This window comes from Mobula hypostoma, chromosome 1 (assembly GCF_963921235.1).
Source record: "Mobula hypostoma chromosome 1, sMobHyp1.1, whole genome shotgun sequence".
In the NCBI taxonomy this organism is placed as follows: Eukaryota; Metazoa; Chordata; class Chondrichthyes; order Myliobatiformes; family Myliobatidae; genus Mobula; species Mobula hypostoma.
This window is the reverse complement of record NC_086097.1, coordinates 27,768,765-27,795,195: the sequence shown is the minus strand read 5'-3', so window position 1 is coordinate 27,795,195 and position 26,431 is coordinate 27,768,765. Positions and strand designations below refer to the sequence as shown.

The following is a 26,431-nucleotide window of genomic DNA, read 5'->3' as shown; positions in this document are numbered from 1 at the left end:
TGGCCAATTAACCTATCATTGGTATGATCTTACTATTGTCTACTTCATCCACCTTCAGACTCCTCTGCTCCAAGGAAAACAAACCCAGAATTTCCAGTCTCTCAGTCACTCCATCCCAGCCAAAATCCTGGTGAATCTCCTCTTCATCCTGTCCAGAACACCTCCCACTACTAACACTGTCCTGGACAATCAAGCATATCAGCATAGTGGGATCATTATGGCTTGGGAAGGTACTCCCATCATCCCATAACACATAACACCCCTGTTGACAGGGAAAGAAGTCAGCGAGGAGGGATATATTTTTTTAATGGGTGGTTAGGATTTGAATAAGGAGTTAATGGTAGCCTTCCACTACCCAGATTGCTCTTTGTAAGGGCTAGGATGACTTGATGGGTCAAATCATCTCCTTTTGGTAGCAGCCTATGATGCTATGAAATGCCAGTGACTACATTCAGTGCTAAAAGAGCATATGCTGTAATAAATTCTGTAACGTTCCCACTAGCCCAGTTAGCGACCTAATAAATATTCAAGCCATCACCATTGTTCAACTGCAATGTGTTTTCCACTCAAAGATGAAAAACAAATATTGCATCTCCGGAGATGAAGATAATCTCCAGTATTGCTTTGTTATTGAAAGTGCGGTTTAAATCAGCATCATGATGGGCCGAAAGGCCAGCTCCTGTGCTGTTCAATGACCTTGCTCATCAGGCATTGGGCAGATTGTACTTGGTTTATTCTGGGCTCTTTGTGGTATTCTGGCATTGGCAAGGGTCCAGAGGAGGTTCACAAGAATAATCCCAGGAATGAAAGGGTTAATATATGCAGAGCATTTGTTGGCTTTGGGTGAGCCTGTACTTGCTGGAAATTAATAGAATCAGTAGCAGGAAGGATTTCATTGAAACCTATCGAATAATGAAGGGACTAGACGTGGAGAAGATGTTTCCTATAGTGGGGGAATCTTGGACCAGAGGGCACAGCCTTGGAATAGAGGGGCATCCCTTTAGAACAAACCTGAGGAGGAATTTCTTAAGCCAGAGGGTGGTAAATCTGTGGAATTCTTTGCCACATGAGGCCATGTCATTGGGCATATTTAAAGCAGAGGTTGATAGGTTCTTGATCAGTAAGGGCATCAAAGGTTATGGGAAGAAAGCAGGAGAATAGAGAGGGATGATAACTCAGCCATGATGGAATGGCACAGCAAACTCCATGCGTTTAATTCTGCTCCTGTGTCTAATGGTGTCAACGCACATTACATTAACTTCCCAGAGAACAAAAGCAGAGCCTGCTCTGTGTAATCTAGACCTCTCCCCCATTTCTCTTATTCGATTTAAGTATCGATCAGAAAATACAGAGCTAAGAATGCGGATGGTTGGCCCATTATTTCCAAGCGATTGAAAATTAACTATCTAGACTTGTACCACCTTGCAGCAATGGCTCCTTCCTCTCAATTGCAAAGTTTAAAGTAAATTTCTTATCACAGTACGTATACTACTGTAAGACTCATTTTCTTGCAGGCATTTACAGTAGAACAAAATGCAATAGAATCCATGGAAAACTGCACACAAAGACTGACAAACAACCAATGTGCAAAAGAAAAGAACCTACGCAAATTTTTAAAAAGTAAATAAATAATATTGAAGAGTCCTTAATCATCCATAGGTTGTGGAATCAGTTCATAGTTAAGGTGAGTAAAGTTATCCACACTGGTTCAGAAGTCTGATGTTTGTAGGGTAATAACTGTTCCTGAATCAGGTGCTGTGGAACCTAATGCTCCTGTACCTTCTGCCCGACTGTAGCGGCGAGAAGAGAGTGTGGCTTGGACGGTGGGGAACCTTGATGATGGATTTTTCAGGTACAAACAGATGCTCCATCCCCCACTCTCCCATTTCATGCTATCTGTTGTGAATTGCCAAAGGTGTGTTAGTGAAGGCCTCCTGTCTTTCTGCAAGTTAAAGTTGTAAAGCCAGACTCAGTCTGCTGCTACAGTAATTCCCAGGTGATCATTTTAACTACCATCTAACTAACTGTGCCGATGGTGGCAGCAACTCTCATTTATCTTTCTCCAGCACTGTGAAATAAACCTTATGACAAGGTCCTTTTTTAAGACAGCAGCATTTATCTTGAGAGGATAACCCTCTGTCACCCCCAAATCTTTAAAATTCTCTCTTACTTGAAGATCCCGAGTTGAATGCAGTGCATGGAACTATTTACTCAACCAGTTTTAGATAGAACAATGTTTTGTCAACCTTTTACCCTAGTCTAAAATCAATCTAACCCTTCCCTTCCACATAACCCTCTATTTTTCTTTCGTCCATGTGCCTACGTGTCTCTTAAATATCCCTGATGTATCTGTCTTAACCACTACCTCTGTGCACCCACCACTCCGTGCAAATAAAAAAGTTACATCTGATGTCCTCCTGTACTTTCCTTCAATCACATTAAAATTATGCCCCCTCATATTACTACCCTGGGTGTCCGCTCTATATATGTCTCTTACCATCTGTACACATCTATAAAATCGCTTCTCATCCTTCTCCTCTCCAAAGAAAAAAGCCTTAGTTCGCTAAGCCTATCTTTATAAGGCATTCTCTCTACTCCAGGCGGCATCCTGGTAAATTTCCTCTGTGCTCTCTCTAAACCTTCAACATCCTTCCTACAGTGAGGCAATCAGAGCTGAACACAATATTACAAGTGAGGTCCAACCAAAGATGAAAAGAGTTGCAACATTACCTCACAACTCTTGAACTTAATCTTCTGACTAATGAGGGCCAACACACTATGCACCCTCTTAATAACCCCATCAACTGGTGTGGCAACTTTGAGGTATCTATGGATCCCAAAATCCCTCTGTTCCTCCACACTGTTAAGAATCCTGCTATTAACCTTCTATTCTTTCTTCAGATTCAGCCTTCCAAAGTGAATTATCTTTCAGAAAAGGGATCAACTGCAGTATCTCCGAAGAGTTTAATAAATTTCAAATTTCTGCAGATGTAAGCGTGGAGAGCATTCTGACTGATTGCCTCACAGCTTGGCCCAGAGCCTCTGGTGCATGGGATCACAGAGGCTGCACAGAATTGTAGTCTTAGCCATCTCCATCATGGGGACAACTCCCTCCACCACTGAAGACATCTCCAATGGGTGAGGCATTCATCTTCATTCAGGGGTTTCATCGTCTGGGATATGCTACTTTCTCAGGACCAGCATCAGGGAAGAGGAACGGAAGCCGGAGCCCCATTCAATGATTCGGAAATAGCTTCTGTCCCCCTGCCATCAAATTTCTGAACAGTTGACAAACCCATGACTTTTATTTTGCACAAATTATTTTGTAATTTAGAGTAGTTTTATGTTTTTGTGCTGTACTGTTGCCTTAAATTTCACATCAGAGTAAGTCAGTGATAATAAACCTGATTTTGACCTTAGACACATACTGTACTGGAATAAATTAAATCTACAAAATAGAAAGCTGGAACTTCACAGTGACGTAGATTGGAAGCTCAAAGTAATGATGTTACATGCAAGACGTGGGAGGAACTCAGCAGGTCAGGCAGCATTTTTGCACTTAATTAGAAACATGGAAACAGAAAACCTACAACACAATACTGGCCCTTCAGCCCACAAAGTTGTGCTGAACATGTCCCTACCTTAGAAATTACTAGGCTTACCCATAGCCCTCTATTTTTCTAACCTCCATGTACCTATCCAAAAGTCTCGTAAAAGACCCTATCATATCCGCCTCCACCACCGTTGCTGGCAGCCCATTCCACGCACTCACCACTCTCTGCGTAAAAAACTTATCCCTGACATCTCTTCTGTACCTACTCCCCAGCACCTTAAACCTGTATCCTCCTGTGGCAACCATTTCAGCCCTGGGAAAAAGCCTCTGACTATCCACATGATCAATGCCTCTCATCATCTTATACACCTCTATCAGGTCACCTCTCATCCTCCGTCGCTCCAAGGAGAAAAGGCTGTGTTCCCTCAACCTATTTTCATAAGGCATGCTCCCCAATCCAGGAAACATCCTTGTAAATCTCCTCTGCACCCTTTCTATGGCTTCCATATCCTTCCTGTAGTGAGGCGACCAGAACTGAGCACAGTACTCCAAGTGGGGTCTGACCAGGGTCCTATATAGCTGCAACATTACCTCTCGGCTCTTGAACTCAATCCCACGATTGATGAAGGCCAATGCACCATATGCCTTCTTAACCACAGAGTCAACCTGCGCAGATGCTTTGAGCGCCAATGGACTCGGACCCCAAGATCTCTCTGATCCTCCACACTGCCAAGAGTCTTACCATTAATACTATATTCTGCCATCATACTTGACCTACCAAAATGAACCACCTCACACTTATCTGGGTTGAACTCCATCTGCCACTTCTCAGCCCAGTTTCACATCCTATTGATGTCCCGCTGTAACCTCTGACAGCCCTCCACACTATCCACAACACCTTCAACCTTTGTGTCATCAGTAAACTTACTAACTCATCCCTCCACTTCCTCATCCAGGTAATTTATAAAAATCACGAAGAGCAAGGGTCCCAGAACAGATCCCTGAGGCACACCACTAGTCACCGACCTCCAAGCAGAATATGACCCGTCTACGACCACTCTTTGACTTCTGTGGGCAAGCCAGTTCTGGATCCACAAAGCAATGTCCCCTTGGATCCCATGCCTCCTTACTTTCTCAATAAGCCTTGCATGGGGTACCTTATCAAATGCCTTGCTGAAATCCACCTACACTACATCTACTGCTCTTCCTTCATCAATGTGTGTAGTCACATCCTCAAAAAATTCAATCAGGCTCGTAAGGCACGACCTGCCCTTGACAAAGCCATGCTGACTATTCCTAATCATATTATACTTCTCCAAATGTTCATAAATCCTGCCTCTCAGGATCTTCTCCATCAGCTTACCAACCACTGAAGTAAGACACTGGTCTATAATTTCCTGGGCTATATCTATTCTCTTTCTTAAATAAAAGAACAACATCCACAACCCTCCAATCCTCTGGAACCTCTCCCGTCCCCATTGATGATGCAAAGATCATCGCCAGTGGTTCAGCAATCTCCTCCCTCGCCTTCCACAGTAGCCTGGGGTACATCTCATCCGGTCCAGGCAACTTCCCCAACTTGATGCTTTCCAAAAGCTCCAGCACATCCTCTTTCTTAATATCTCCATCTCAAGCTTTTCAGTCCACTACAAGTAATCACTACAATCACCAAGATTCTTTTCCATAGTGAATACTGAAGTAAAGTATACATTCAGTACCTCTGCTTTTTCCTCTGGTTCCATACATACCTTCCCACTTGATAGGTCCTATTCTTTCACATCTCATCCCCTTGCTCTTCACATACTTGCAGAATGCCTTGGGGTTTTCCTTAATCCTGGCCACCAAGGCCTTCTCATGGCCCCTTCTGGCTCTCCTAATATCCTTATTAAGCTTCTTCCTGTTAGCCTTATAATCTTCTAGGTCTCTAACATTACCTAAATCTCTGAACCTTTTGTAAGCTTTTCTTTTCTTCTTGACTAGATTTACTACAGCCTTTGCACACCACGGTTCCTGTACCCTACCATAACTTCCCTGTTTCATTGGAACGTACCTATGCAGAACTCCACACAAATATCCCCTGAACATTTGCCACATTTCTTCCGTACTTTTCCGAGAAATCTGCTCCGAATTTAAGCTTCCAATTTCCTGCCTGATAGCCTCATAATTAAATGCTTTACTAACTTGTCTGTTCCTATCTCTCTCCAATGCTATGGTAAAGGAGATAGAATAATGATCACCATTTCCAAAATGCTCTCCCACTGAGAGATCTGACACCTGACCAGGTTCATTTCCCAATACCAGATCAAGTACAGTCTCTCCTCTTGTAGGCTGATCTATGTATTGTGTCAAGAAACCTTCCTGAACACACCTAATCATCTCCACCCCATCTAAACCCCTCGCTCTAGGGAGATGCCAATCGATATTTGGGAAATTAAAACCTCCCACCACGACAACTCTGTTATTATTACACCTTTCCAGGATCTGTTTCTCTATCTGCTCCTCGATATCCCTGTTACTATTGGGCGGCCTATAAAAAACACCCAGTAGAGTTATTGACCCCTTCCTGTTCCCAACCTCCACCCAGAGACTCCATAGACAATCCCTCCATGACGTCCACCTTTTCTACAGCCGTGACACTATCTCTGAACAACAGTATCATGCCCCCACCTCTTTTGCCTCCCTCCCTGTCCTTTCTGAAACATCTAAAACCTGGCACTTGAAGTAACCATTCCTGTCCCTGAGCCATCCAAGTCTCTGTAATGGCCACCACATCATAGCTCCAAGTACTGATCCATGCTCTAAGCACATCCGCTTTGTTCACAATACTCCTTGCGTTAAAATAGACACATCTCAAACCATTGGTCTGAGCGCGTCCCTTCTCTATCACCTGCCTATCCCCCCTCTTGCACTGTCTACAAGCTTTCTCTGTTTGTGAGCCAACCCCAAAAGAGGCCCCCAAAGAGGTCCTAATGATCCAGAAATCTGAATCCTTGCCCCCTGCTCTAATTCCTCAGCCACGCATTTATTCTCCACCTCATTCTATTCCTAGTGTCAGAGTCATAGTCATACTTTATTGATCCTGGGGGAAATTGGTTTTCGTTACAGTTGCACCATAAATAATAAATAGTAATAAAACCATAAATAGTTAAATAGTAATATGTAAATTATGCCAGTAAATTATGAAATAAGTCCAGGACCAGCCTATTGGCTCAGGATGTCTGACCCTCCAAGGGAGGAGTTGTAAAGTTTGATGGCCACAGGCAGGAATGACTTCCTATGACGCTCTGTGTTGCATCTCGGTGGAATACCCACTATCGCGTGGTACAGACAGTAATCCTGAGATTACTACCTTTGCAGTCCTGCTTCTCAACTTCCTTCCCAACTCTCTATAGTCTGTTTTCAGGACCTCTTCCCTTTTCCTACCTGTGTCATTGGTACCAATATGTACCACAACCTCTGGCTGTTCTCCCTCCCACTGCAGGATATCGTGGACGTGATCAGAAACATCCCGGACCCTGGCACCTGGGAGGCAAACTACCATCTGAGTTTCTTTCCTGCGTCCACAGAATCGCCCGTCTGACCCCCTAACTATGGGTCCCCTATCACTACTGCCATTCTCTTCCTTTCCCTACCCTTCTGAGCCACAGAGCCGGACTCTGTGCCGGAGGCACGGCCACTGTTGCTTCTCCCAAGTAGGCTGTCTCCCCACCCCCCAACAGTACTCAAACAGGAGTACTTATTGTCAAGGGGTACAACCACAGGGGTACTCTCTAGTACCTGACTTTTCCCCTTCCCCCTCCTGACTGTGACCCACTTGTCTGTCTCCCATGGCCCCGGTGTGACCACCTGCCTGTTTGACAGTCAATGTTTTGGTCTGAGATACTTCATTTGGACTGGTGCAGTTCTCAGATGCCTCCTAATAGAGCAGGATGTGTCCCATACCATCAGACCTGACTGTTCCCCAACTCCATAACTGCCCACTTCTATCTCCTTCTGTAACAACAAGACATAGGAGCCATTTGTCTCATTAAGTCTACCTCACCATTCAATCATGGCTGATTTATTTTTCCACTCAACCCCATTCTCCTGCCTTCTCCCTGTAACCTTTGATATCCTTACGAATCAAAAACCTATCAACCTCTCCTTTAAATATACCCCATGACTTGGCCTCCACAGCTGTATGTGGCAATGAGGTTCACAGATTCACCACCCTCTGGCTAAAGAACTTCCTCCTTCATTTTTGCTCTGGAGGGATATCTTTCTATTCTGAGGCAGTGCCTTCTTATTCTAGACTCCCCCCACAGGAAACAAACTCTCCACATCCACTCTGTCTAGGTCTTTCAATATTCACTAGGTTTCAATGAGATTCCCTCTCTTTGTTCTAAACTCCAGTGGGTACAGACTCAGAACCATCAAACACTCCTCATGTTAATCCTTTCATTCCTGTGAACTTCCCCGGGACCCTCTTCAATATCAGTCCATAAGATAGAAGCAGAATTAGGCCATTTGGCCTGTCAAGTATGCTCCCCCATTTTATCATGGCTGATCCAATTTTCCTCTCAGCCCCAGTCTCCTGCCTTTTCTCCATATCCCTCATGGCCTGACCAATCAAGAATCTATTAACCTCTGCCTTAAATTCTTTCTTAGATAAGGGGCCCAAAACAGCTCATAATACTCCAAATGTGGTCTGAGCAAAACCCTATAAAACCTGAGCTCCAAGTTCTTACTTGACAAGCAAGACTCTGATTAACTCTGATCTCTTTCAAGGTCTGAATGCCAAGGGCATAGACAACATTGGTACCTCACGGTTAATCTCACAGCCCAAACAGAAGCCCTGGCTGAATACAGAGGTAGGCTCCCTATGACAACCTTGTGACACTGCCTTCAAGTCCGGTGTCAGAACAGCTCTCAGAGTAGCCAGCAGGAACTTTACCTTAGACATCAAGAGAGCAAAGACCACCTATGCAGAAAAGATTCTGTCTGATAATGATTCCCTGTGTATCTGGCTGGAGACCACAGGCATTACTGACTACACAAGGGAAAACAGCATCGACCACACCAGCGATTCTCCCCTCCCTGATGCTCTAAAGAACTTTTATGCACACTTGGAGACATGCAACACAACGCTGGCCACAAAAGCTACCCCCCCCAATACCCCGCAGGTGAGCAGCCACTGTCTGTAACAAGCAGACGTGAGAAGGACTCTGCAGACGGTCAACCCCCATAAGGCGGCTGGGCCAGACAACATCCCTGGCCAAGCAAGCAGAGTTCACTGCCAAGAAGGCCCACCAGCGCCTTTACTTCCCGAGAAAACTAAAGAAATTTGGCCTGTCCCCTGTGTTACGTACCCCGTAACTGGGTTGCCAAACCAGCAGAAATGGATCACTCAGTTGGAGTCTGGATTACTAGAACCAAGAAAGTTTTATTAAAGAAACAAGCAACACAGTAATCGAAAGGATAATAAATGCAACAGTTCAGCAATGATAAACACACATGTGCACAGAATTAAGATAACAGCATCAATCAAGCTCTATCGTTGTCTAGGGGTAAATGACCAAATTTCAAAGTGACACAAAAGTTCAGTCCAATTTAGTTCAGTTCGCAATAATCGTTGCCATGGCGATGGACAACGTGGGGGGGGGGAGAGAGAGAGAGAACGGGAACGACTGATCATTCAGAACTGCTTCCACTCACAGACCGGCGAGATGGCTCACAAGCAGCCTTTGGGCAGGTCCTTTGTGATGTCACCTGAGGTCACCGACTGTGACCCCTCCTCCAGATGTGGTCGATCCTCTGCAGTGAACCCGGCACCCAGGCAAGGGCGGACACACACCGGGTTCCCACTGATCGTACCTTTCCACCCTGTGCGTTGTCCGATACTTCCCACCGACTTGTGAGAGGTGCACCGCTTCCAGGATCTCGTTACCTCGGGTGTCGTGTGTGTCCTGCCTTGGCGAACCTGTCCCTTTTTATCCCCCTGCTGGGGTATCGCCTGTCCATCACTTCAAACAGTTCAGGGTTCAAAGGGGGGAGCCGCTCCAGACAGCTCTCTCTCCCCCGTCCCTTCATTACACATCTCCAGATGCTGTTTCATTGTGTTCCTTATCTCTCTCTTGAAGACAGGTGGCAGACCAACTGCTGATCACATAGGACAGCTAACATCTTATCTATGTGTATTCTTGTCACACCTGAAACCCTCACTAATTTTTATAGATGCACCGTAGAAAGCATTTTTCTAGGGTGCATCACAACCTGGTATGGAAGTTGTCCTGTCCAAGACTGAAAGAAGCTGCAGAAGATCGTGAACACGGCGCAGAACATCACACAAACCAATCTTCCATCCTTGGACTCACTTTACACCGCACGCTGTCGGAGCAGTGCTGCCAGGATAATCAAGGACAGGACTCACACAGCCAACACACTTTTCATCCCTCTTCCCTCTGGGAGAAGGCTCAGGAGTTTGAAGACTCATACGGCCAGATTTGGGAACAGCTTCTTTCCAACTGTGATAGGATTGCTGAACGGGTCCTGACCTGGATCTGGGCCGTACCCTCCAAATATCTGGACCTGCCTCTCGGTTTTTTTGCACTACCTTACTTTCCATTTTTCTATTTTCTATTTATGATTTATGATTTAAATTTTTAATATTTACTAATTTTAACTATTTTTAATATTTAATATTTGTAATCCAGGGAGTGTGAAGCGCAGAATGAAATATCGCTGTGATGATCGTACGTTCTAGTACCAATTGTTTGGTGACAATAAAGTATAAAGTAAGTGCTTTGAATGGCTGGTAATGGCACTCCAACCCTCCCACATGGGACACTCATCAATATGCTTACTGACAGACCCACTGTACAACAGATGCCAAGGCATCTATCACCCACTGGCCCTGACACACCTAGAAAACAAGAACACTAGTGTCAGAACGCTGTTTCTGGATTTCGGTTCGGCATTCAACACTGTTGTCCCACAGACCTTGGTGAACGAACTCCTGCGCCTCGGTCTAAATACACCAAGCACAACTGGGTGTTGGATTTCCTAATGAACAGACCTCATAGTCAGGATGTACATCTGCCCCTCCCTCGCCATCATCCTCATTACAGGTACCCCCAGGGCTGTGTGCTGAGCCCATTGCCGTACCTGAGTAATCACACCTTCAGCTTCGCTGATGACACAACAGTGATGAGATGGCCTGCAGAGAAGAAGAGGGAGAATTCAAGGCCGGGTGCCTGACAAATAACCTCTTGTCAACAAGACAAAGGAGAAGGTTATTGACTTCAGTTGAACTTGCATTTCTCACACCCCCTTTACATCGGCAGCAAAGAGATGGAAACCGTGAGCAGTTTCAAACTCCTGGGAGGGCACATCTCACACAAACCCTCATGGTCACCTACACTGTCAATAAAGTCCACCCCCCCCGCTTTCTGAGATGGGGGGGTGAAGAGAGCTTTGCACATCTGTACTCATGTCATTCTACAGATGCACAATAGACAGCGTCCTAACAAGCTGTCTCACTGTTTGGTACATAAACTGCACAGCTGAGGAAAGCTCTATACTGGGCATTCAAAACTGCTCAAAACATCACCAGCATCAGCTGCCCCATCATCAAGGAAAGTGCCAGTGTGCCATCATGAAGGATCCCACACACCCTTCTCATGGACCGTTTGTCCCACAGGCAGGAGGCTACCCCATGACTGCCAGACTCAAGAACATTTACTTTCCCCAGCAGTAAGGCGACTCAACACCTCCACCCACTAACTCCACCACTACTTTATTATTTCCTGTCTGTCACCGTATGTAGAGCGTAGTGCTACTTTCATGTCAATCTATGTATAGAAGCTATCTTTTGCATTTCTATTTATTAAATATAATGTTTATTTTATTAAGTAACTATTATTATTCTTTATCTTTCGTGTTTTTGTGCTGCATCGGATCTGGAGTAACAATTATTTTGTTCTCCTTGCATTGTGTACAGGAAATTACATTTAACAATTGGTCCGCGTTAATACAGTTGAACGCTACGGTGTTGAGTCCTCACGGAAGTCGGCGCGCCTGCAGTACCGAAGGTCGCCACATGGCGGCGCAATAGGCGCTACAATGCTTGGAGTTGCCCCTAAGGTGAGCGAAGACGCCGCTGTATGCCTGGAACTTCGGCTGACAGGGAGGAGCGAGCGGCGCTGCAGTCCCTGGAAACGCCGCCGCGTCAAGAGCGGGAACTGCAGTCCCGGGGGCCACCGCCAGAGGGGGAGCAGGCGCTGCAGTCCCTGGAAACGCCGCCGTGTCAAGAGCGGGAACTGCAGTCCCGGGGGCCACCGCCAGAGGGGGAGCAGGCGCTGCAGTCCCTGGAAACGCCGCCGTGTCAAGAGCGGGAACTGCAGTCCCGGGGGCCACCGCCAGAGGGGGAGCAGGCGCTGCAGTCCCTGGAAAAGCCGTCGTGTCAGGAGCGGGAACTGCAGTCCCTGGAAACGCCGCCGTGTCAGGAGCGAGCGGCGCTGCAGTCCCGGCAACCGTCGCCAGGGCAGGGGCGGGCGCTACAGTCCCGGTCCTCCCGGCCCCGCTCCGGCGCACACCGGCCCCTGCCGCTGAAATGGCCGCTAAGAAGTCCGGAACGCGGCTGGAGATCGAGATTGAGCGCTGCCGCAACGAGTGCCTGTGGGAGAAGATCCCAGAGCTCATCAAGCAACTGTCAGCAAAACTCATCGGCAACGGTAAGGATGCTGCGGCCTAGACGCTCATTCAACTGTCAGTTGGGGAGGGCCCATCCGGTCGGGAACAGCAGCATACACTCTGGCGGGCAGCAGACGGATTTGGCCCAGGTCCCCGGGTGGTGTTACCCGCAGTTTTTCAGTGAGCTTTCACCTCAGGTCCGCAGCGCCAGCATTAACCAGGGTCGAACTAGGGACCGGAACTATACTGCAGCGGAGAGATGGCTGGACCCCGGCCCCGCCCCCTCTGTCCGTCAACCGCGCGCAATCTATTTCCACCAAACTTCTCCCCTTCCCCCGTCTCCCTTCCTTTCCCCCTCCCCTCCCCTCCCCTCCCCCTCCCCCTCCCCCTCCCCCTCCCCCCTCCTCCCCTCCCCCCTCCCCTCCCCCCTCCTCCCCCTCCCCTCCTCCCCCTCCCCTCCTCCCCTCCTTCCCCTCCCCTCCTCCCCTCCTCCTCCCCTCCCCCTCCCCCCCTCCTCCCCTCCTCCCCCCTCCTCCCCTCCTCCCCCCTCCTCCCCTCCTCCCCCTCCTCCCCTCCTCCCCCCTCCTCCCCTCCCCCCTCCTCCCCCCTCCCCCTCCCCCCTCCTCCCCTCCCCTCCCCCTCCCCTCCCCCCTCCCCTCCCCCCACCTCCCCCTCCCCTCTCCCTCCCCCCCTCCCCCCTCCCCTCTCCTCTCCCTCCCCCCCTCCCCTCTCCCTCCCCCCTCCCCCCCTCCCCTCTCCCTCCCCCCCTCCCCCCTCCCCTCTCCCTCCCCTCCCCCCTCCCCTCTCCCTCCCCTCCCCCCCTCCCCCCCTCCCCCCTCCCCTCTCCCTCCCCCCCTCCCCTCTCCCTCCCCTCTCCCTCCCCTCCCCCCCCCCCTCCCTCCCCTCCCCCCTCCCCTCTCCCTCCCCTCCCCCCTCCCCTCTCCCTCCCCTCCCCCCTCCCCTCTCCTCCCCCCTCCCCTCTCCTCCCCCCTCCCCTCCCCCTCCCCTCTCCCTCCCCTCCCCCCTCCCCCCTCCCCTCTCCCTCCCCCCTCCCCTCTCCCTCCCCCCTCCCCCCTCTCCCTCCCCTCCCCTCTCCCTCCCCTCTCCCTCCTTCCCCTTCCCCTCCTTCCCCTTCCCCCTCCCCTCCCTCCCTTCCCCTTCCCCCCTCCCTTCCCCTTCCCCCTCCCCTCCCCTTCCCCCTCCCCTCCCTCCCTTCCCCCTCCCCTCCCTCCCTTCCCCCTCCCCTCCCTCCCTTCCCCTTCCCCCTCCCCTCCCTCCCTTCCCCTTCCCCTCCCCTCCCCCCTCCCCTTCCCCTTCCCCTCCCCTCCCTCCCTTCCCCTTCCCCTCCCTCCCTTCCCCTTCCCCTCCCCCCTTCCCCTTCCCCTCCCTCCCTTCCCCTTCCCCCTCCCCTCCCTCCCTTCCCCCTCCCCTCCCTCCCTTCCCCTTCCCCTCCCTCCCTTCCCCTTCCCCTCCCTCCCTTCCCCTTCCCCTCCCTCCCTTCCCCTTCCCCCTCCCCTCCCTCCCTTCCCCTTCCCCCTCCCCTCCCTCCCTTCCCCTTCCCCTCCCCTCCCTCCCTTCCCCTTCCCCCTTCCCCTCCCCCCTTCCCCTTCCTCCCTTCCCCTTCCCCTCCCCCCCCTCCCTTCCCCTCCCCCTCCCCCTCCCCTCCCTCCCTTCCCCTCCCCCTCCCCCTCCCCTCCCTCCCTTCCCCCTCCCCTCCCTCCCTTCCCTCCCTTCCCCCTCCCCTCCCTCCCTTCCCTCCCTTCCCCCTCCCCTCCCTCCCTTCCCTCCCTTCCCTCCCTTCCCCCTCCCTTCCCTCCCTTCCCCCTCCCTTCCCTCCCTTCCCTCTCCCTTCCCTCCCTTCCCTCCCTTCCCTCCCTTCCTTCCCTCCCTTCCCTCCCTTCCTTCCCTCCCTTCCATCCCTCCCTTCCACTTCCCTGATGGTGTGTACTTTAAGGGTTTTGTATATTCAGCTGATGGGAAGAGGAGACAAGAGAATGTCTTGGTTGGGTGGGGCTTCCAGGAGCAACAAACACAATGTAGCCACCTTTGTGTGTGGCTGCGGTGGGGACAGACAACTGCAGCATGTAATGCCACTTACTGTTTATGTAAGGTGAAGGATAGCTATGACTCATTGCTGCAGAATGTTCCGTTTGGTTGAACTTTGCAGCATCACCTGTCCCTCATGGTAAAGTTTCTATCGAGAAACTCCCTTGACCACAGACTACAAACATTTTGTTGGAGGAACTCAGCGGGAAGCAGGGTGCAAGCTGAAACATTGACAGTTCCTTTCCCCTACACATGCTGCTCAACCTGTTGCCTTTCTCCTTTCTCCAGCAAATTGTTTGTTGCTCCTGCTTCCAGCATGAGCAGACTCTTGTGTTGCCACTTGAGCACAAGTCAGTCATTTTGTAGTCCATTGGAGCAAAAGGATAGCGTAGGACCAAACCAGCCCTCTGGAAGATCAGAATGTGTGGAGCCAAAGGCGAGGGTGGGGGGGAGACCTTAAATGGATTTTTTCCATCTGTATTTACTGAGTCTATAGAAGTAAGACAAAACGGCATGAACTTCATGGACTCTATACAGATTACAGAGGAGAAGGTGTTCGCTGGCTTGAGGCAAATCATAGTGGCTAAATCCCCAGGTGTTCCTTTGGACACTGTGGGAGGCAAGTGCAGAAGTTGCAAGGGCCCTAGCAGAGATATTTTAATCATCCTTCATGACAGATGAGACGCCAGAAGATTGGAGGAAAGCCAATGTTGTTCTGTTGTCTAAGAAATAAACCCAGAAATTATAGGCCGGTGAGCCGGACATCAGTAGTGGGAAAGTTACTGGAAGGTATTCTGAGATACTGTATATATGAGAATTTGGATGGACATGGACTGATAGTCAGCAGGGTTTTGCGCGTGTTAGTTTACGTCTAATCAATCTTATAGAGATCTTCAAGGAGGTTACCAGGAAAGTTGATGAAGGCAAGGCAGTGGATGTTGTCTACATGGATTTCAGCAAGGCCTTTGACAAGATCCTACATGGGAGATACGTCAAGCAGGTATAGCCGCTCAGCACTCAAGATGAGGTAGAAAATTGGATAAGACCTTGGCTTTGTAGGGCAAGTCCGAGCGGCAGCAGATGGTTGGCCTCTGAGATTGTGATTGTGCCACAGGGATCAGTGCTGGGTCCATTGTTGTTTGTCATCTACAAACCCCATTTCCAGAAAAGTTGGGATATTTTCCAAAATGCAATAAAAACAAAAATCTGTGATATGCTAATTCACATGAACCTTTATTTAACTGACAAAAGTACAAAGAAAAGGTTTTCAATAGTTTAACTGACCAACTTAATTGTATTTTGTAAACATACACAAATTTAGAAATTGATGGCTACAACACACTCAACAAAAGTTGGGACAGAGGCATGTTTACCATTGTGTTACATCACCTTTCCTTTTAATAACACTTTTTAAATCATTTTGGAACTGAGGATACTAATTGTAGTAGATTTGCAATTGGAAATTTTGTCCATTCTTGCTTGATATAAGACTCCAGCTGCTCAACAGTCTGTGGTCTCCGTTGTCTGATTCTCCTCTTCATGATGCGCCATACATTTTCAATAGGAGATAGATCTGGACTTGCAGCAGGCCAGTCAAGCACAGGCACTCTGTGTCTACAAAGCCACGCTGTTATAGCCCATGCAGAACGTGGTCTGGCATTGTCCTGCTGAAATAAGCATGGACGTCCCGGGAAGAGACGTCGCCTTAATGGCAACATATGTCTCTCTAAAATCCTAATATATGTCTCAGAGTCAATTGTACCTTCACCTACATGCAACTCACCCATGCCGTGGGCACTGATGCACCCCCATACCATCACAGATGCTGGCTTTTGCACCTTTTGCTGATAACAATCTGGATGGTCGTTTTCATCTTTGGCACGGAGAACTCGACGTCTGGTTTTTCCGAAAACTAGCTGAAATGTGGACTCATCTGACCACAGCACACTGTTCCACAGTCTTTCGGTCCATCTGAGATGAGCTCAGGCCCAGAGAACTCACCGGCGTTTCTGCATAGAGTTGATGTATGGCTTCCTCCTTGCGTAATACAGTTTCAAGTTGCATTTCTGGATGCAGCGACGGACTGTGTTGAGTGACAATGGTTTTACGAAGTACTCCCGAGCCCAGGTGGATATAATTGTCACAGCAGCATGACGATTTCTTAGGCAGTGCCGCCTGAGGGCTCGAAGATCACGCGCATTCAACAGTGGTTTCCGACCTTGCCCTTTACGCACTGAGATGTCTCTGAATTCTCTGAATCTTTTCACAATATAATGTACTGTAGATGTTGAAAGACCTAAATTCTCTGCAATCTTGCATTGAGAAATGTTTCTTTTGAACTAACAATTCTCTCACGAATTTTGGCACAAAAGGGTGAGCCACGACCCATCCTTGCTTGCAAAGACTGAGCCTTTGATGGACGCTACTTTTATACCCAGTCATGATACCTCACCTGCTACCAATTAGCCTGCTTAATGTGGAGTCTTCCAAACCGGTGCTACTTGAATATTCTGTGCACTTTTCAATCTTATTTTAACTCTGTCCCAACTTTTGTTGAGTGTGTTGCAGCCATCAAATTCTAAATTTGTGTATATTTACAAAATACAATTAAGTTGGTCAGTAAAGCTATTGAAAATCTTTTCTTTGTACTTTTGTCAGTTAAATAAAGGTTCACGTGAATTAACACATCACAGATTTTTGTTTTTATTGCATTTTGGAAAATATCCCAACTTTTCTAGAAATGGGGTTTGTATATCAATCTGGCTAACTTGGTCAGCAAATTGACAGATGACGCTTAAGATTGGGGGTGTAGTGGACAGTGAGGAAATCTATCATGACTTTCAGCAGGATTTGAACCAGCTGGAAAAGTGGACTGAATAGCAGATAGAATTTAATGCAGACAGGTGTGAGGTATTGCATTTTGGTAAGACTAGCCAGGGTAGGTCTTACACACTGAACAATAGGGCATTGAGGAGTGCCGTAGAACAAAGGGATCTGGGAATACTAGTCTATAATCCATTGAAAGTGGCACCACAGGTTGATAGGGCTGTAAAGAAAGCTTTTGGCACATTGACCTTCATAAATCATAGTAATGAGTACAGAAGGTGGAATGTTATGTTGAAGTTGTATGAGACGTTAGTGAGGTTTAATTTGGAGTATTGTGTGCAGTTTTGGTCACAGACTTACAGGAAAAATGTAAATAAGGTTTAAAAGTACAGAGAAAAGTTACAACGATGATGACGGGTTTGGAGGACCTGAGTTACAAGAAAGGACTTTATTCCTTGGAACAGGAGATTTGATAGAGATATACAAAATTACGAGAGGTATGGATAGGGTAAGTGCAAGCAAGCTTTTTCCTGGTGAGGTTGGGTGGGACTACGACTAGAAGCCATGGGTCAAGAGTGAAAAGTGAAAAGTCTAAGGGAAACATGGGGGTGGGGGATCGTCAGAGGATCGCGACAGTCTGGAGCGAGCTGCCAGTGCAAATGGTGCATGTGAGCTCGACTTCAACATTTAAGAGAAGTTTGGATAGGTACATAGATGATAGGGCTATGGTCCAGGTGCAGGTCGATGTGAGTAGGCAGTTTAAATGACTTGCCATGGACAAGATGAGCTGAAGGGCTTGTTTCTGTGCTGTCCTTTTCTATGACTCAATGACAAGGAACATCTTAAGGCCCTGCACAGGGAGATTCAGTGCAATAGTTTCCTGAGCAGTCTTCAAAATCATTTAGCAGGACGACTCATCTCCTTCCTCTTGTACAGTCAGACAAATAGGCCCCTCGGCCAATCTAGTTCATGCCTAATTATTATTCTATCTAGATCAATCGACCGACATCTGGACCTTAGCTCTCCATACTCCTCCCATCCAAGTACTAATCCAAACTTCTCCTAAATATTGCATTCTAGCCCGCATCCACCAGTTCTGCTGGGCAGCTCATTCCACGTTCTCTCCTTTAAGTGTAGAAGCTCCTCCTCAGATTCCCCTTAAATATTTCACCTTTCACCCTTAACCTATGACCTCTAGCTCTAGTCTCAACCAATCTTCATGGAAAAACCCTGGTTTGCTCTTGCATGTCTGGTGGTGAGAAGACCCCTGGCAGATGCTTTATGCACAGTGTCACACTCCCCTCAAGCTTGCTGCGATAGGGCATGTGATGGTCCTAGTGTGTTTGCCAAGAAGGTCTGGAAAGAGATGCAATGGTTTCCAGTTAATTGGGACAGATACTTATTTGGGGCAACTCTTAAAAAACAAAAGATAATCGAGAAAATAGCTGGGATTCCCTTTATCCCTTTGTGCCCCACAAGGCTGTGTACTCAGCCCCCTGCTGTACTCACTGTACACCTATGATTGTATAGCCAAGTTTCCATCGAACTCAATATATAAGTTTGCTGATGACACCACAATTGTAGGCCGTATCTCGGGTAATGATGAATTTGAGTACAGAGAGGAAATTAAGAACCTGGTGACATGGTGCAAAGACAATAACCTATCCCTCAATATCAGTAAGACAAAGGAATTGGTTGTTGACTCCAGAAGGAGTAGCGGACTGCACAACCCCATCTATAATCGGTGGTGTGCAGGTGGAACAGGTCAGAAGCTTTAAGTTCCTGGGGGTCAATCTCACAAATGACCTGACTTGGTCCAACCAAACAGAGTCCACTGCCAAGAAGGCCCACCAGCGCCTTTACTTCCTGAGAAAGCTAAACAAATTTGGCCTGTCCCCTAAAACCCTCACTAATTTTTATAGATGCACCGTAGAAAGCATTCTTCTAGGGTGCATCACAACCTGGTATGGAAGTTGTCCTGTCCAAGACCGGAAGAAGCTGCAGAAGATCGTGAACACAGCCCAGCACATCACACAAACCAATCTTCTGTCCTTGGACTCACTTTACACCGCACACTGTTGGAGCAGTGCTGCCAGGATAATCAAGGACACGACCCACCCAGCCAACACAGTTTTCGTCCCTCTTCCCTCCGGGAGAAGACTCAGGAGTTTGAAGACTCGTACGGCCAGATTTGGGAACAGCTTCTTTCCAACTGTGATAAGACTGCTGAACGGATCCTGACCCGGATATGGGCCGTACCCTCCAAATATCCGGACCTGCCTCTCGGTTTTTTTGCACTACCTTACTTACCCTTTTCTATTTTTTATTTATGATTTATAATTAAAATTTTTATATTTACCATTGATTTGTAATCCAGGGAGCAGGAAGCGCAGAGTCAAATATCGCTGTGATGATTGTACGCTTTAGTATCAATAGTTTGGTGACAAAGTAATAAAGTTTATTTCGAGCAGTATGCCACTTAATTGGGGCAGGAGACTTTTGCTGAGCAGTTTTTAACTAGTGTCAGATGTGTGCAGTTGTGTCGCTGTTAGAGACTACACTGTGCTTAGAGTGAACAGTTTATAAATAGCATTAGTTGTGTATGCTTGTGTTGTGTTATCCATTTGGGCTGACAGGCACGGATTCAAAAGGCAGAGATTTTTGACTTTGAAAAATTTCATAGTCTTGCCAAGATGCCATGAAAAGATTTGACATTAGCAGAAAAAATTGCCCTAGGTGTCTGTGCTGGTTTTGTTCATTTATAGTCAATCAAAAGTACACAGTTGTGCACCCTGGATGAATTCCTCTGTCGATAACTATTGCGAACCAGGACATAGTTTTATAATACTGTAGTAGTATTGGCAGTTCTAATTTGTTCTGTATTTCAATTAAATACATATTTTTTTCCTCAGTTAAATGGTATTTTGTCTTTTTTAATCCCTTTTTAACAATTTTCATGAAACTTCGGCTAATTGGGACAACCGCTTAACTGGGCCAAAACGTTATTGGTCTCGATGTGTCCAAATTAACCAGAATCTACTGTATATTATAATTGCATGTATTGATTTGCTTGGTACAGGTACAATGATTGAAAATCTCCTTTTATCATATATATCAACGATAAAAAACATTTTGTGGAAAACATCTTTTTGCTCCTTCCTATGGAGAGAGAAAAGTTAAGTTAGATTACTTAAAGCTCTTAAGGGTGGCTTGGTAGTATTGTCGTTAGCCCGATGCTTTACAACACCAGCAACCCAGATTCAATTCCTGCCGCTGTCCGTAAGGAGTTTGTATGTTCTCCCAGTGCCCGAGTGGGTTTCCGTTTCCATCCATATTCCAGTGAATGGGTTAATTGGTCACAGTGTAATTGGATGGTATGGACTCGTTGATCTAGAAGGTGTTACAGTGCTGTATCCCTGAATCTGAATCTAAAAGGCTATTTCATAAATCAGTACAGCCATGAATACTTTCTAAAGTTGAACTTGTCTGCAATAATCTCTGGTGTGTGTACAGGAAGTTCCCACAAGGAGCAATGAGATACATGACTGATTTTATACATTGGGCCAGAAATGTATCATGGTGAGGGTACTGTTGAGGATATTTTGACAGCTGTTACGAGACACAAACTCAGCTTCCACCCCACTGTTAGCAGACTCTTGAACAGACCTCTTGGTTTGATATGTTTGGCCTCTCTCTCAGTCTACCACATCTTGCACTTAATCGTTTATCTGAACTGTGCTCTTTTTAGGATCAATTTTATTCACTGTGTACCTTTACAAGTATTAGGAATTTACTGTAGTGTGTTGGGTCATGACGTGACATGAAACGAAAACAACAACAATGATAAAGAACAAAGAATTATATGAAAATAAATTTAGAGGTTAAAGTGTGGATATGGAATAAAATGTATATAAAATGTTCAGGGATCTGCCTGGGAGAAGAAACTGATAAGATGTCGTAAAGTTTTTGTTTTAATAGCCCTATAGCTCTTTCCAGAAGGGTACTTTTGGAAAAAGCAGTTTGCAGCGTAGTAATGCTTTTCAGTAGCTTTCACACTTCGTTCTGCATTATTAATGTTTTAGTTTCTTAAGTTTAGACAATATCCCTCAAAGGATAATTGGCAGGTCAACTTTTTTAAATTAAACTCCTAAACTGTGGAATTCAATACCTAAACCTATAAAGGATGAAGACTTTGTTGGCATTTTTAAACAGTAGCTCAAATCCAATTTATTTAACCTTTGTTTATAACTAACTTATTTTTGTCTTTTATTTTCATGTTTGTTCTTTATTCCATTGCAAAGCACTTTGAACTGCATCGTTAGTATGAAACATCCTCTATAAATAAGCTATTATTATCATAGTTGTGTTTTTAGTTTATTCTAGCGCAGTACACTATGTAATGAACAGTATGCAAGACAAGTTTTTTAAACTGTATCTTGGTATATGTGACAATAATAAACCAATATCAATATAATAGAACACTACTACAATGAAATATCACAGTATAGAATTGGGGTTGAAACTGTGACCTTCTGACTCAGAGGCACAAGTACTTTTAACTGAGTGTCTGTTGACATGTGTTGTTGGTGACCTCTTGTTTCTTCTGTGCTGTATTCATCCTCAACCCGGCAGCTGCATTCACATCAATGAGGACCAAAATTCAAGAGGTAGTTTGTGTAGATTTTTATTGATTCTGCTGTATTTAATTGCTGCATTGTGAATGCCTGCAAGAAAATGTATCTCGGTAGTATATCATGATGTACATATATGTACTTTGATGATAAATTTATTTTAAACTTTGCATATTTTAAAATTCAAATGAATCCACTTCAACCTGACAGAATAAGTCAGAAGACATGCTCCCTCAGATTAGATTAGATGATAGTATATTAACTTCGTGACATGTGCATTGAAACATACAGCTGACTGCGCTGTTTCTTATCAAACTAAATCGGTGAGGATTGTGCCGGGGATTACCATACTTCTGGCGCCAACATAGCTTGTCCACAGTTTATTAACCCTTACTAATCCATATGTTTTTGGAATGTGGGAGGAATCTGGAGCATCTGGAGGAAGCGCACATGGTTAGGGGAGAATGTACAAGCTTCTTTGAGACAGTAGCGGGAATTGAACCCATATCTTACAGCTGGCACTGTACTAGAGTTACACTAACTGCTACGCTACCTGTACCATGGCATCTGCAGTGCCTCAAAAGGTATTCATCAGGATGCACGTTTGTGTTATTCTTTCTTTAAGACTCATTGCCGTCTCTTTCACAGATGATCTGGCAGAGCTGTTACTGGGAGAATCCAAGCTGGAGCAGTACGTGAAAGATAACCCAATCAAGCCAGAGGCCAGTCCTCCGGAAGCCAAGTCAAAGCTGATTGAAGTGAAGAAACACCTTATTGCAGCACTGGACAGAGGCAACTTGAAGGTAAATACATCTTCAGGTCATGGACACGTTGCAAGCTTTGTACCTCTATCAGTACAACATTCTGATTTCACTCCTATCAGTTTGATCTCCCTCCTACAGTCACAGTGGTGCAAGAAAGTTTGTGAACCCTGTAGAATTTTCTCTATTTCTGCATAAATATGACCTAAGATGTGATCGCGTCTTCATTAAGTCCTAAAGCTAGATAAGGATAACCCAATTAAATAAATAACACATAGAACATTATACATTAATTTTAAAACATGCACAATTTCTGGAAGTGTTGATTTTTCTTTCACCGAGTGTTGGGTAATGAGCAGTTACTCTGTACAAAGTACCATTTGTATGATGTTGTCTTGGGGCAGTGGTCAGCTTGCCACAATACAGGGTGTTGTTCTGTGGTGCTGTACAATAACAGTGCATACTGTGTGATATTGTGAGGTGGTCGGGGAAGGGAATGAAATATACCAGGTTACATTTCCAGAGAAAACCCTGGGGAAGTGGTTCAGAGGTAAGCTTTAAAGAACAGATTGAAGATTAACTTTGCTTGTCATATGTGCACTGAACTAAACAGTGAAGTGTGTCGTTTGTGTTACCAATCAACATAGCCCAACCCCATGCGGTCATGGAGAGAATGCACAAGCTCCTTACAGATTGTGGCGGGAACTTAACCTTGTTCTGCTGCACTGTAATAGCATTACACTACTGTGTCTAGCTCCAGAGAAAACCCAGGGAAAGTGGTAAGAGGAAAGCATTAAAGATCAAGGCACAATTGCTGGAATGGCCAAATAATGAGAGAGGAGCCGTTTATCTGATCACCTATGAGAAGTTGGTGGTTAGCCACTGCCTGAACGTTCTGGGAATTCCTCTTTAAATTGCCCACTGTCCTGACTGTTGTTATTCCTGTAATGTTGCTAAAACTAAATCTTATAACTTCCCATCCAACAGCGCTGTGGAAATGCCTTTGCTACTTGCACTGCAATGGTTCAGGGTTGTGGATCACCATGACCTTGTCATTTGTGGTTAAGGATATACAGAATATATAGGACTATTCCAGCTCGTGTAAGAGTAACGCAGTATGAGTTCAGTCTGTGTAGCACTCAGGTCAGGTGTTACACTCAAAGTGCTGGAGGAACTCATAGGGTCAGACAGCATCTACGGAGGGAAATGGACATTTGATGTTTCAGGTCGAGACCCTTCATCTGGACTGATGAAGAAAAAAGGAGAATTTCTTCAGAGTAGGCATCAGAATCAAGTTTATTATCATTGACATATGTCGTCAAATTTGTTGTTTTGCAGCAGCAGGACATTGTAATGCATAAAAAGTTACAAGTTGTATATTTTTAAAAATTCAATAAGTAGTCAAACAGAGGGCAAAAAGTGACGTAGTGTTCATTGTCCATTCAGAGACAGTGGAACAGTAAAATGGGGACGTGAAAGGTCTCAACCCGAAACGTTGACAGTCCATTTCCTTCCGTAGGTGCTGCCTGACCTGCAGGGTTCCTCCAGTACTTTGTGCATTGCTCCAGATTCCAACATCTGAAGTCTCTTGTGTCTCAGGTCAGGAGCTGTTTACTCATCCTATTTGTACTCTATTCTGTTCTCAGCAAGAATTTATGCAGGAAGCCAACATGCTTTTGGCCAAGTGTTGTTACGTTGAAGGTGACCACACACGAGCTCTTGCCCTATATGACAAGATAATTCTGGACAAGATGCAGCTGGTAGCAGTGCCTGTTTACAGACTCAGAATCATTGCCGAATCCTATGCTACAAAAGGTGCGGACATTTTTCTTAAATTAATCTCAAACTCCTTTCTGTTTTGATGTCAATTGAAAATAAGAGCTATTGTTTGTCTCTTGTAATGGGTAGTTTTGACAGAATGCGATCAAGACTATAGATAGTTAATATAATCATTTCAAAGTTCCTCTAACTACTTAGCTTGACTTGTATATTGCTAAGCAATCCTCCACACTAAACAGAGAGAGAAGCAAACTGCAGCGAGGTGCCCGGGTTAAGGAGAGGATGCTGAACCCAGTCTGAATTAACTCGATGCACCCACTTGTTGCCCGAAAAGCAGTTGCTGCTTTGCTGAGATGCATTCTCTAATTGGTGTGACACCGGAGGAGTCTAGCATGGACGTTTCCTTTGTTATTTCAATTGCAACTTTGTGGAACAGTCAGCAAAAACGTGTTCAGTATCATTGGTGATATTGTGAAATATAAAATTGTAAGTTAGTATTACTGCACAAACAGCTGAGTTTGTGTAAATACATTCAAAGTAGTTAATTCTGTGCTAAGGTTTAGAATATGGTACTTTCTAGATGTTGATATGTAGAAAAAGGTTCATTGAATCATTTGTCTGGGCAGGAAATAATAGTCATTTAACATCTCTGTACAGACATGAAGGATGTGTTTTATTCATTTAATACAGAACATAGAACTATATAGCACAGTACAGGGCCTTTGGCCCACATTGTTGTGCCAAATTTTTAATTTATTTCAAGATCAGTCTACTACCTCTACTACCACCCCTGATATTGTGTTCCACGTACCCACCATTCCCTGTGTGTAAAAAAAATTACCTCTGACATCCCTTTATACTTCCCTCCTATCACTTTAAGATTGTCTCATATCAGCCAGTTCCACCGTGGAATAAAGTCTCTGCCTGTCCACTTGATCTGCGCTTATCATCTTTATACACCTCTAACAAGTCATCTCTCATCTTCCTACGCTGTCAGAGGCAGCTTCTTCATGCAAATAGTGATGTGTACTTGGTAATAAGCTGCTGGAAATAGTGGCTAGGGCACATTTAAAAGCCATCTAGATAAAAACAGAGGTAAAATGCTTGCTGCAACACAGTTGGCATGGATGACTTGGGCGGAAGGGCCTGTTTGAATGACTCTATGACTCCTTAGAATAAATGATCTCCTATGTTACAGACTTACACAGTGAGCGGTAGGGTACTAAGGAGTGTAGTACAACAAAGGGATATGGGAATACAGATCCATAATTCCTCGAAATGACATCACAGGTAGATAGGGTCTTAAAGAAAGGTTTGGGCACTTTGGCCTTTATAAATTGGAGTATTGAGACAGGAGTTGGGATGTTATGCTGAAGATGTATATGATGTTGATGAGGCCAAATTTGCAGTATTGTATGCAGTTGAGTCCACCTACCTACAGTAGTGATCCCCAACCACCGGGCCACAAAGCATGTGCTACCGGGCCATGAGGAAACTATATGATTTGGCGATATGAAACGATATGAGTCAGCTGCACCTTTCCTCATTCCCTGTCACGCAGTGTTGAACTTGAACACCCCACCCCCAATCGGCCGGTCCGCAAGAATATTGTCAATATTAAACCAGTCCGCGGTGCAAAAAAGGTTGGGGACCCCTGACCTACAGGAAATATATCAATAAGATAGAAAGAGTATAAAGAAAATTTACAAAGATGTTGCTGGAACTTGAGTTCCTAAGTTATAGGCAAAGGTTGATAGGTTAGGGGGTTGATTTCCTGGAGTGTAGGAGGTTGAGGGGAGATTTAATAGAGGTATACAAAATTATGAGGGGTATAGGTTGGATAAATGTAAGCAGGTAAGACTAGAACTAGAGATTATTGGTTAAGGGTGAAACATTTGAGAGAGGTTTGAGTAAGTACATGGATGGGTGGGATGTGGAGGTCTATGGTCTGGGTACAGGTAGATGGGACTAGGCAGAATAGCAGTTTGTCACAGACTAGATCTATGAAAAACATAAACCTGTTACGACACAGGCTAGTTGGTCTAAGCACATCAGTATTTACCCTCCTTTTTCAGGAAGTATTCTGTTTGGGGAAAAAAAAGCAAGCTGCTAAAGGAACTCAGCAGATCTGGCAGCATCTGTGGAAGGAAATGGACACATCCTTC

General features: G+C 45.8%; 2 protein-coding genes across 3 annotated transcripts in view; both read left to right on the top strand.

Moving 5' to 3' along the window:
* The window catches only part of LOC134344939 (uncharacterized), a 199,510-nt gene that overhangs the window by 103,700 nt on the left and 69,379 nt on the right, over positions 1 to 26,431 (top strand). The gene's annotated exons all lie outside the window — the stretch shown is intronic.
* Positions 12,082 to 26,431, top strand: part of ttc7b (tetratricopeptide repeat domain 7B) — a 477,499-nt gene continuing 463,149 nt past the window's right edge. For both annotated transcript variants that reach the window (XM_063045085.1, XM_063045092.1), the window contains exons 1-3: positions 12,082 to 12,264; positions 22,375 to 22,529; positions 24,134 to 24,302. In XM_063045085.1, coding sequence (XP_062901155.1) covers positions 12,144 to 12,264; positions 22,375 to 22,529; positions 24,134 to 24,302 — 445 coding nt within the window. In that variant the 5' untranslated portion in view covers positions 12,082 to 12,143. The remainder of the gene's footprint in view (positions 12,265 to 22,374; positions 22,530 to 24,133; positions 24,303 to 26,431) is intronic.